Source organism: Rhinichthys klamathensis, unplaced genomic scaffold (genome assembly GCF_029890125.1).
Source record: "Rhinichthys klamathensis goyatoka isolate OS25496 unplaced genomic scaffold, OSU_Roscu_1.1 h1tg000010l_1, whole genome shotgun sequence".
Lineage (NCBI taxonomy): Eukaryota > Metazoa > Chordata > Actinopteri > Cypriniformes > Leuciscidae > Rhinichthys > Rhinichthys klamathensis.
The window spans coordinates 514,971-527,349 of NW_026606563.1; the positions used below are offsets into that span (position 1 = coordinate 514,971).

General features: G+C 44.3%; 1 protein-coding gene across 1 annotated transcript; it reads right to left on the reverse strand.

Annotated features, from left to right (window-relative positions):
• Positions 1-775: 775 nt before the first annotated feature.
• ogfr (opioid growth factor receptor) lies at positions 776-11,960 on the reverse strand. Its single transcript, XM_056261606.1, has 7 exons — positions 11,716-11,960; positions 9,782-9,850; positions 9,623-9,704; positions 9,466-9,544; positions 7,329-7,395; positions 7,064-7,212; positions 776-1,748 (listed from the first exon to the last, which is right to left on the reverse strand). Exons 1-7 carry the CDS (start codon positions 11,818-11,820, stop codon positions 776-778), a joined length of 1,524 nt encoding a protein of 507 aa, XP_056117581.1. The 5' UTR covers positions 11,821-11,960.
• Positions 11,961-12,379: the final 419 nt, after the last annotated feature.

Below are 12,379 nucleotides of genomic sequence, written 5' to 3' on the forward strand. Positions count from 1 at the left end.
TAAATTCTAGAATATTTCATGAAGGGTTCATTTAAGGTCACGTGGAAAAAGGTAAAAAGCTTTAATTATAAGTTGGGAGTTAATGCATGTGCTGAACATACACAGAATCTCTAAGGAACTGATTTATACAAATTCTGATCATAGAGATTATTTAGTTATTAATGATTCTATTTTATATCACTGCAGATGTAAAACAAACATTTTTGATCTTGGGCATTCCCATTAGCTTAATAAAACTTCATTAGAACCCCTTCATTAGAGCTCAGGGCTGCGTTTCCCACAAGCATCGTAAGCCTAAACTGATCGTAGAACAAATCTCTACAATCAACGTAGCTCACGGTGCTTTCGAGAAACAGCCCAGAGTAATCAACGAAACATCAGCAGAAATACAGCATATCTGCTGTATCCGAACCAAATGTATTCGATATGGAAATATTTATCAATAGTGGTTTATTAGTTGAATGTAAAAATGACATTCTTCTTTCACAGTTTCAGTTAAAAAACAAACCTTGCGAAAAAACTGATTCTGAAAGCATGGACAAATCAACGTTCAAGCAAGAATAAGCCAGCTATAAGAAGACAGGTGTACATCTGGCCCTGCCACGGCCGGTTACACTAGCACTCCTGTTAGCTGAACCGATACAGAAACACAAGCCTTCTGAACGAACCCCTCCTTTAGAAAACAACCGGTCAAATCATCATCTCATCTTACAATAAGTTTATAAAGTGTCCATTTTCAGTGCGTTATCATTATATTCAGGAATTCATGGGCGAGCTATGAACTCACGTCCACAATATCCATGGGCTCTTCCTTCTCTGATCCATTTGACTGGTTGCCGTTCACTGCATTCTTCTGGCGGTCTTCAGCCGGGCCGCTCTGCTCTCTCCGGTCGGGACCCTTCTCAGGCGGTGTCGGGGAGCGGTGTGGAGGGCTGTCGGGCACGGGCCTGTCCGTACTCGTCCCTGAGCCGGCTTCCTCGAGCTCCTTCTGCGAGTCAGCTGGACTGTCCATCTCTTCGCAGTCGCTCGACCCTGCAGTGGATCCAGCGACACATTCCCACGGCGTGTTTGAGACGTCTTCTACTCTCTCCGCTGTGTGAGGGGCTTCAGGAAGCGTTCCTCCTCCAGCACTGCTTGGCTCCAGACTAACAGTCTCTCCGTTGTTCGCACCGGTGTCACTGTTGAGCGGTGACTCTACAGAAGGGGCATCTAGACCGGGCTCATGGTCTTCTGGTGAGCCCTCCCTGTCGCCTTGCTTCTTTGCATCTGTGACGTCTCCGACGGGCTTGCTGTGTTTGGGCTCGCTGGCGTCTTCTCCATCCCTGTGTTTGGGCTCGCTGGCGTCTTCTCCATCCCTGTGTTTGGGCTCGCTGGAGTCTTCTCCATCCCTGTGTTTGCACCGTGAGTGACCTTCGTCAGTGGCGGCGCTCTCTCCGCTGCCAGCTAAAGAGTTCTGCCGCTTCTCAGACTTCTTCTTGAAGCGTTTCTGGATTTTCCTGGGGCACCACACAAACTTGTCTTTGGGCTCAAAGTGCTGAAAGGCGAAGCGGACCAGCTTCCTGCGCTCGCGCTTGTCCCGCACGGCGAACAGGAAGTAGTCGAGCACACTGCGCTTCACGCCGCTGAGGGTCTTCCTGACCAGGGTCTCTTCGAGGAAACAGCGCACCAGAGGGGCCTGGAAATGCTCGAAGCCCAGCTCCCCCAGGCTCTTCAGGATCCTGGTTATCCGCAGATTATTGTGCATGTTTCTGAAAGCAGATATTACAGTATTTTTCAGTTGTGTGTGAGATAAAGACACAATCACAATCAAGAGAGAGAAAAATCAGTCAGGTACTTGGATGGTTTTAATACATCGTTATACACCCTACACAGCAAAAACTCCAGTGTTAAATTAACTCTCCTGAGAGTTTATATGACTCCACACTCAAGAGTGTTAAATTAACACTGAAGCAGTGTTAAAGTTAATGAGATAATTAAGTGATTAATTGAGTGATGTTTGCTCAACATTGAAGACACCTGATGTTAACAAGTAGAATCACTGAAGGTGAAAAATCACAATTTTGAGTCACCATTATGGAGATCAGTGTTTGCTTCAGTTGGGCAGTTAACCCTAACATTTTTTACTTTAGATTTTGTTTGGCTGTTGTAACAGCATTATAACTGTCAGATGAAGGAAGAGAAAATATGATCTGATGGTGTTGGTTATGTTGTAACAAAATCATGAGTTGACCTGAATCACTGAACTAATTTAGAGCCTAATCTCTGACTTAAATGTATATTGTTGATTACAGCATCACAGTGATTCTACAGCGTAAGATCCAGAATTTTTGATACAATTCAAATGCTTTCTTAAAAGTTGTTCTGATAAAAAAAGCTTTCTTTTTGGCACTCACAGACATCAAGAATCAGTGTATGAATCTCAACAATGGTGACAAACAGAAAATTCAATTAGGAAAAGGAAATTACATTAGGAAAAGGAAATTACTAAGACAATTCAGATCATAACTTAATCATACTGCAATGCGTGATGGGAGCCATGAATGAGTTTTGATTGGTGGAGCCCATAATGCACTTCAACATGCTTTATTATTGTCACCATTGTTGAGATTCACAGGCTGATTATTGATGTCAGTGTGTCTAAATAAAATAATTTTTCAAACTCTTTTGATCAGAACAAATTTTAAGAAATATTTTGGATTATATTGAAAGTGCTGAAAAACGTTTGCTATAGAATTATAGTGTTGCTGTAATCAACAAGGTAAACCTAACACTCTAAATGAGTTTTGTGATTCTGGTCAAACGATGATTATGTCAAACCATAACCAACACCACCTGATCACCTTTTCTCTTAGTTCATCTGGCAGTTGTAACTCAGTTACAACAGCCAAACTAAATCTAATGTTAATAGTTTAAGGGTCAAGAGGCCAACTAAAGCAAACAATGATCACCATAATGGTGACATCGAAAATGAGATTTTCTCCTTTAGTGATTCTGCTTGTTAACATCTGGTGTCTTCAATGATGGTCAATCATCATTCAATTAATCACTTAATTAGCTCATTAACTTTAACACTTTTGAGTGTTAATTTAACACTCATATTTTAACACTTTAACACTCTTGAGTCTGGAGCCAAATAAACTCCCAGGAGAGTTCATTTAACACTGGAGTTTTTGCTGTGTATAAGCCCACTTGTAATTTTGAAATATAACTATTATTAATTATTTTGTAGCAAATGCATGTTTGTTACTGTCATTTCATTACTTATTTGGAGCCGACTTAATTGCTTTTGTCTGACAGTCACTTTTCTTTCTGAAAAGACAAAAACTGAAGACAAAACTGGTTTAGTATTAATTAAAAAAAAAGTTTAAAATAAGTGATTAATAAATCTGTTGCAACCTGATATGACTTTGTTTGTATCTTGGTATTTTAAGGATGGATTGAAAAGATGGATTTCATTAGGCATTGCCTGAGTGATGCTTACAAACATGAGCAATGAAACAAATATTACTAAAAGCTGTTGATAGCCACATCAGCCAAAATACAATTTAATGTTCCGTCTAAAAATATATGACCTTTTTGTCAAGTGGGCTTATTAGGAACAGCTCAACTGACTCACCTTCGCTTTATATCTTTAAGAAAACATGGAAGACTTACAGGGCTAAGAGGGTCAGTTTCCTGAAGACCTGTGTCACTATACTCAGCATTTCAACAGTTGTATGTAGTGTGCTGGAATTGTAAACCAGAGTTAATAATAATTAAAAAGAAGCAGCATAAGATTACAGCAGTGGTGCCGAGCCCGGCTCCTGAGGGCCAGTCCTGCAGAGTCTAGCTTCAACCCTAAACACACATAATCAAGTCCTCCAGGATAATCTGGACACTACGGGCTGGGTTTAACCCACGCTCCGTGCCCTTACCCTCGCCTTCTTCATTATCCTTGAACGCTGTGTGTTTTTGGAGTCATTTTGTGGTAAATAGCAAAACAGTACCACATATCCCCCAAAACACAGCATAAATGTATAGCTGAGAAGAAAAAATATAATAAAATAAAAAACGATATATCATTTGTATTAAAAAAATGTGTATATATTTTTTCCCAATTGCTCTGTAAATGTGTGGTCTGGCCCAGAGACCCCGAGTGGACTGTGTGAGGGTTAAGGGGACTACAACTATAGATGCAGTTCAAGCTCAAGAGAACTAGAGCATATCCTACACTAGAGTTGTGTGGTGATCAAGCGTGACGTCACAATCGTGTTGCATTGTGGTCGATGGACTGCCTGAAGTGGACATGTAGTAGACTCGCTCCCTCTGTCAAAATCCAGGGTCTGTCCAAATACACTTCCCTTAAAGTTTAACGCACTTCAAAATGGCGGTGGGTATTCCCCCGAGTGGACGCAGCCCAGGGACGTGTGTGTGTTGCAGCCCAGTGACGTGTGTGTGTTGCAGCCCAGTGACGTGTGTGTGTAGCAGCCCAGGGACGTGTGTGTGTTGCAGCCCAGTGACGTGTGTGTGTAGCAGCCCAGGGACGTGTGTGTGTTGCAGCCCAGTGACGTGTGTGTGTAGCAGCCCAGGGACGTGTGTGTGTTGCAGCCCAGTGACGTGTGTGTGTAGTGACGTGTGTAGCAGCCCAGGGACGTGTGTGTGTAGCAGCCCAGGGACGTGTGTGTGTTGCAGCCCAGTGACGTGTGTGTGTAGTGACGTGTGTAGCAGCCCAGGGACGTGTGTGTGTTGCAGCCCAGTGACGTGTGTGTGTAGTGACGTGTGTTGCAGCCCAGTGACGTGTGTGTGTAGTGACGTGTGTAGCAGCCCAGGGACGTGTGTGTGTAGCAGCCCAGGGACGTGTGTGTGTTGCAGCCCAGTGACGTGTGTGTGTGTAGCAGCCCAGTGACGTGTGTGTGTTGCAGCCCAGTGACGTGTGTGTGTAGCAGCCCAGGGACGTGTGTGTGTTGCAGCCCAGTGACGTGTGTGTGTAGCAGCCCAGTGACGTGTGTGTGTTGCAGCCCAGGGACGTGTGTGTGTTGCAGCCCAGTGACGTGTGTGTGTAGCAGCCCAGTGACGTGTGTGTGTTGCAGCCCAGGGACGTGTGTGTGTAGCAGCCCAGTGACGTGTGTGTGTTGCAGCCCAGGGACGTGTGTGTGTTGCAGCCCAGGGACGTGTGTGTGTTGCAGCCCAGTGACGTGTGTGTGTTGCAGCCCAGGGACGTGTGTGTGTTGCAGCCCAGGGACGTGTGTGTGTTGCAGCCCAGGGACGTGTGTGTGTTGCAGCCCAGGGACGTGTGTGTTGCAGCCCAGGGACGTGTGTGTGTAGCAGCGCAGTGACGTGTGTGTGTAGCAGCGCAGTGACGTGTGTGTGTAGCAGCGCAGTGACGTGTGTGTGTAGCAGCTCAGTGACGTGTGTGTGTAGCAGCTCAGTGACGTGTGTGTGTAGCAGCCCAGTGACGTGTGTGTGTGTAGCAGCCCAGTGACGTGTGTGTGTAGCAGCCCAGTGACGTGTGTGTGTAGCAGCCCAGTGACGTGTGTGTGTAGCAGCCCAGTGACGTGTGTGTGTGTGGCAGCCCAGTGACGTGTGTGTGTAGCAGCCCAGTGACGTGTGTGTGTGTAGCAGCGCAGTGACGTGTGTGTGTTGCAGCGCAGCTCATTTTACAGTGCGTGTCTTTAGTGAATCCTGACAGTAGTGTAACGCCAAAAGAGGGTTTGCGCTGGAGCGAGCGGTCAGTGAGTCTGTTAAAGGTGTCATATGAAGCTCTTCAATGTTTTCCTCTAGTGTGTAACGCATCGGTTTGTGCCAGTATAAGATGTGTGTTACTGACTCTTCTCCCACACAGGGATTTATTCTGATCCAGACCTGCCTAAAACGCCTCGGTCCAGGTCCAGTATCACTTCTGCAAACGCCCACGGCACAGGAGAAGCAGAGGCTTCAGGGAACTGTAGTGGTGTTGCAGAGATGCTGTGTGTTTGGATGCAAAAGGCCTTCGATTGGCCTTCCAGAAACAGATGAAATTAGGAATCAGTGGTTCAGACTCATTTCTAACGCTGTTCCTCAGCAGAATGACCCAATAGTTTGCTTGTACATACCAAATTTAGTTTGAATCAAACAAACGGCCTTGGATGAGTTTAAAAAGGTGTTTTTTTTGTAAATGGATAAACATATGTGATTTAGAGAAAAAAATGTTTTTGCAAAAATCTAAATTAGCTTACAGCACCATCTTGTTGCCATTTCTCATCACATCGAATACACAGGCTCGTGTAGTTACATGACAGATATGCTGAATCTCATAACACTCAGTGCTTTACAACTCGATGAGATTTGAGTTGATTTGTACAACTGGTTTATCATGGCTTGTTTAGCACTTGTCCAGAAGAAGCTGCTGATCTAATGAAATGTGCATTGATCAATCTGTCATGAAGTCATGAGAGACTGCTAGCTGTGATAGACCTTATTCAGAGCAGCGCCACGGCCGTATGAGCGAGGCTGTGGGGGACAGACTTACCGTGTTTACGGCACCCGCTGAAGAAAGCTGTAGAACACTCCCAGATCATTTATCATTTTCCACAGATCATGTGGTTTGGAGTATTTTGTCTGTTTAAGTTTCTTGTTAAGATATTTTCGCAGTGTTTTGTCAGCAGAACAATCCAAAAACACATTAAATAGCAGTACGACCCACTGAGGAGATGTCCATCCCTCACAGCCTCGCTCTCAGTCCCGCAGCGGGGAAAGGTCTAAGGTCATGCATGGAGAGCAAAGTCAGTTTATACGAGGTGATTTAAATCCATCTTGTCAGCGAATCTTTTTTTTTCTATTTTCAAATACAAGTTGGATTCAATTGATATACATATGTCAGCAAGTATTGAATGGTCATTGGTCAGCTTTGTCTTGGATATTGAAAATGTAAAAAAACATTTTGACCACTAATCTACACCTGAGGGAATATCTTCACGACTGATAACTGAACAGAAACAGAGATCTAATGCAGATCTGTACACTACAGGAACAAACATGTTGTCACTGGTTTAAGAGCAGGAGAGGGGATGCATGAGCCCAGGCCGTCTCGGGACAGGATCCTCACCTCTCTAGATTGGCGAAGCGCTCCCTCCAGTTCTCGGCGCGCTTCACCTCGCCGGTGTCTCTGCTGAGCAGCTGCAGCCCGTAGAAGCCAAGCATGAGCTCGTAGGAATCCAGGAGACGACTCTTAGCTTCCTCACTCTCCCTGAACGCCTGTGGACACCGGGACACGAGACACACCTTGACACAGTCCAGTACACACACACACACACACACACACACTGGAGCCTCTGCTACCGTGTGCATCAGCGGTTCACTTTAACACTCACTTGTATCTCTTTCTTGGTGAGCTCTGCCGCCATGTAGTTCACGCCGGGCTCCCGCAGAGGAAACAGCCTACGAGCAACACAGACTCACTATTACAGGTCCTTCTAAAAAAATTAGCAGACTGTGATAAAGTTCATTATTTTCCATAATGTAATGATAAAAATTAAACTTTCATATATTTTAGATTCATTGCACACCAACTGAAATATTTCAGGTCTTTTATTGTTTTAATACTGATGATTTTGGCATACAGCTCATGAAAACCCAAAATTCCTGTCTCAAAAAATTAGCGTATTTCATCTTTTTTAATACAAAAAAAAGTCAACCTTCAAATAATTATGTTCAGTTATGCACTCAATAGTCAATACTTGGTCGGGAATCCTTTTGCAGAAATGACTGCTTCAATGCGGCGTGGCATGGAGGCAATCAGCCTGTGGCACTGCTGAGGTGTTATGGAGGCCCAGGATGCTTCGATAGCGGCCTTAAGCTCATCCAGAGTGTTGGGTCTTGCGTCTCTCAACTTTCTCTTTACAATATCCCACAGATTCTCTATGGGGTTCAGGTCAGGAGAGCTGGCAGGCCAATCGAGCACAGTAATACCATGGTCAGTAAACCATTTACCAGTGGTTTTGGCACTGTGAGCAGGTGCCAGGTCGTGCTGAAAAATGAAATCTTCATCTCCATAAAGCTTTTCAGCAGATGGAAGCATGAAGTGCTCCAAAATCTCCTGATAGCTAGCTGCATTGACCCTGCCCTTGATAAAACACAGTGGACCAACACCAGCAGCTGACATGGCACCCCAGACCATCACTGACTGTGGGTACTTGACACTGGACTTCTGGTATTTTGGCATTTCCTTCTCCCCAGTCTTCCTCCAGACTCTGGCACCTTGATTTCCGAATGACATGCAAAACTGAGCTACAGTCCAGTGCTGCTTCTCTGTAGCCCAGGTCAGGTGCTTCTGCTGCTGTTTCTGGTTCAAAAGTGGCTTGACCTGGGGAATGCGGCACCTGTAGCCCATGTCCTGCACACGCCTGTGCACGGTGGCTCTGGATGTTTCTACTCCAGACTCAGTCCACTGCTTCCACAGGTCCCCCAAGGTCTGGAATCGGTCCTTCTCCACAATCTTCCTCAGGGTCCAGTCACCTCTTCTCGTTGTGCAGCGTTTTTTGCCACACTTTTTCCTTCCCACAGACTTCCCACTGAGGTGCCTTGATACAGCACTCTGGGAACAGCCTATTTGCTCAGAAATTTCTTTCTGTCTTACCCTCTTGCTTGAGGGAGTCAATGATGGCCTTCTGGACAGCAGTCAGGTCGGCAGTCTTACCCATGATTGCGGTTTTGAGTAATGAAACCGGCTGGGAGTTTTTAAAAGCCTCAGGAATCTTTTGCAGGTGTTTAGTTAATTAGTTGATTCAGATGATTAGGTTAATAGCTCGTTTAGAGACCCTTTTCAAGATATGCTAATTTTTTGAGACAGGAATTTTGGGTTTTCATGAGCTGTATGCCGAAATCATCAGTATTAAAACAATAAAAGACCTGAAATATTTCAGTTGGTGTGCAATGAATCTAAAATATATGAAAGTTAAATTTTTATCATTACATTATGGAAAATAATAAACTTTATCACAATATGCTAATTTTTTTAGAAGGACCTGTATAGAGCAACACAGACTCACTATTATAGAGCAACACAGACTCACTATTACAGAGCACTTCATCTGCACACTTCACCAGAGACGTCACAGATCTATGGTGGCCCAGAAGTGCAAAGCAAACCGCAATTCCCAAAACAAAACAAGTAATTTATAAACGCAATAAAAAGACTAAAACCAAATAACAAGTTAGAAAGCAGGAGACATGCGAATCGAGATTCTCTGCCACAGTCTGCTGTAGCTTCTGCAAGTCTTGATTGACAGATGTCTCGTCCAATCAGCGGTCAGTATTCCATTCGCCACATATACCTTTTCCATTTTGTCTGACTTGTCGTTGTGTTTTCTGGCTTGCTATTTTGTTTTTAACCTTTCCATTGCCTTTATAATTTGATGTTTTGTTTTTAGATTTGTGCTTGGTTTTGCACTTCTGGGCCACCGTACAAATCCCGTCAAACCCTGCTAAACAAGATCAGGAGCTTCTTACCACTGAATGTAGGAATGAACTCTCTCCAGTCTTTTGTAATCCGTCTTCCACTCAGTGTGAAACGCCTCGATGGACACATCTAAAGCACAACACAAGAGCTCAGATGAAGAGCGATACAGCTTCGCTCTGGGATTGCTTTAGCAGCTCAAAGACGTACCATCAGGCGAAGACTTAATCTCATTTAGGTAGAACTTTAAATTGGTCATCCGTTCTTCTGGGCATTCCTCTTCATTGATATTCTACAGAGAGAAGAAGAAAGATCCTCACATCATCGGGTCAGTCTCATGAATGTAAAGTGTGTTTGGTTGAGTCTTACTGGATATCCGTGTCTGTAGTTCTGCATGTCCTTGGCGGCCCTGAGGTTTCTGGAGGAAGAGTTGGACCACTGCAAACACCACAGGCCAAACATTAGTCTCAGCTCCCGTTAATCGGCTGCATCCCAACTCCCAAACTACCCATGATCCTGATCCAAGTCTCTTGCATTTACCAACATCAGATATCAAAATATGATACTAATCAAAATGTGGTTATTATGCCTATCCCTGTAGCCAATCTGTGGAGAACTTTAACTTCAACAGAAGCTCATCTGTTCACATCCCGCACTGCCAATGCAAATGTAAATCTTACAAATGCATTAAGACATATTAAAAAAAATAAACACTGAAAGTAGTAAATGGAATAAAATATATTATACAATTGCCATGTGTCTGTTTCCAAATATAACGCATGTGAAGGTCAACAGTCCTGAATCTTTACGAATACTGATTTGCAAAAGCAACTTCAAAAATACACAAACACATGACGTGTCATAAGGGAGACCGGCTGACTTCAGACGGACATGTGCGGATCAGAAACTGTCCTCATGCTGTCCCTCGAGAGGAGAGAAGCTCACGCATGTGTCCGGTTCACTCAGTGTCCCGTTGTCTTCCAGCTTACTAGATATAGGCCAGTTAAAAATGATGGGTCACCCAAAAATATCTGCTGAATGATTAAATTAAGCTAATAGCAGCAGGAATAGAATTTGGATGCTGGAAGCTATTTCTTATTGCCTATAGAAGATACACATAAAATGTCTCTTTCCATGATCAAACGGTTGCAGATTTCTGAGTTTTATGGGAAGAAGTCATGCGGTCCACATGCACGAGTGTCATGACGTATGGTCTCTGTGTTTGGCAGGTGATGCTGGGACGGTCCCAGACGTGCACCAGTTTTACTTACAGATCGCAGACACCCAACAATATGGGTTGGACCCCTAAAAATAATGTTACAAATTAAATTAAATGTATTTATTTCAATAAATAATGACATTCGTGCATAAGTAACCGAGTTTGAACTATTTTAAGTTTGCTTTATGAAACAGAATCCACCGACAATAAGTCTGACTAACCAAAATAAGCCTGGCTTGTATTCTAATCCTGTGTTATGGAACAGCCCTCAGCTCTATTTAGTTTTATGTAAATACAAAATATGCTTTTATAACACAATAGAGCTATTTATTCTCAAAGCTCTTAAGTTGAGCTGTAGATTGTGAATGTGCTGAAGCACAAGACTGCAATTGGTAATTTGTAATATATAAACAAAATTAAAAAGCAGGAGCACAAGATTAAAATACCATGAATGAACCAATAACTGATTTTAGCCTAGACCGTATTCGATGTACAAAACCTAGTATATTTAGCTTTATTGCTCATTGTTATGATAATAGTGTGCTTTTGAAGGACTGAAGGTGTTTCACGCGACCGTTTTCATCTGCGGCCCAGCAGATGACGTGCAGATCGGCGGCGAGTGACGTACTTCCGGTCAGCAGAGCCTACGTTAAATAACTAGCTAACATGCTATTCTGCAAAACACACGCAAACAATCAAATTAAACCTACTGCAAAATAAATAACCTGTCAAAATGGTTTATTTAGACACTTCCGCTAGTGCTCGTTTCAGAGTAAAAGGTGCGCGTAGAGGTTTCGGCGCGCCTGACGGTGCGTCAACACACAGATATACACCAGATGAGACACACCGCCAATAAAACCGATTGGCGCAATGGGCAATATAGAATAAAACAGTGGCACAGTGCAGTGGTTCACAGATGATGAGTGTGTGAGGGAGAGGGAGAGCGAGAGAGAGAGAGAGAGAGAGAGAGAGAGAGAGAGAGAGAGAGAGAGAGAGAGAGAGAGAGAGAGAGAGAGAGAGAGAGAGAGAGAGAGAGAGAGAGAGAGAGAGAGAGCGACAGAGAGAGAGAGAGAGCGACACATACGAATGCGGGCCGTGTTTTCTTGCTGCGGCCGGTGTTTTCCAGCTCGTCCCCGTCGCTCTCCGTGTCCCAGGTGGAGTCATATTCACACACCAGATCGTCGTCCATCCCTACAGGTCATATGAGTGATGATGCATGTGATGAAAGCCCTGGGGTTTGATGAGAGTCCGCACGGCTCCATTGGATGTGCAGATGATGATGTCCGCGCGCGCGCGCGCTGCTCGCTCACTGACTGCGCTCGTCATCACTCACGCCCGCGCGCGCTGCTCGTCATAGAAGCCCTGGATGCTAGTGATGCGCGGGTCGGCTTTTTTTCCAACCCGCAGGTCCCGCTTTTATGAAATTATTTGGCCCGCCCCAGCCCGCACCGCAACACTGTATCTATTTTTAGAACCCGCCCCGCCCCGCACCCGCGACCGTTAAATAGACATACTACTAGGCATTGTAATGTAAATGAAAACAGCCTTTATTTCAGCCTGAAAGTGCTTGGAAACATCGCCCTGTAAACTGGCAACAACAAGAGACGATTATGAATATGAATCATAAATCAGTCATATTAATAAGATACTAATAAACATTTTCAACATTTACAAAGCAGCTGGAAGTGGCCGTTTTGTGGCGCTACTGTTTGTATATTTTTCACACGAGTTGCACTTCAGGTAGCCGA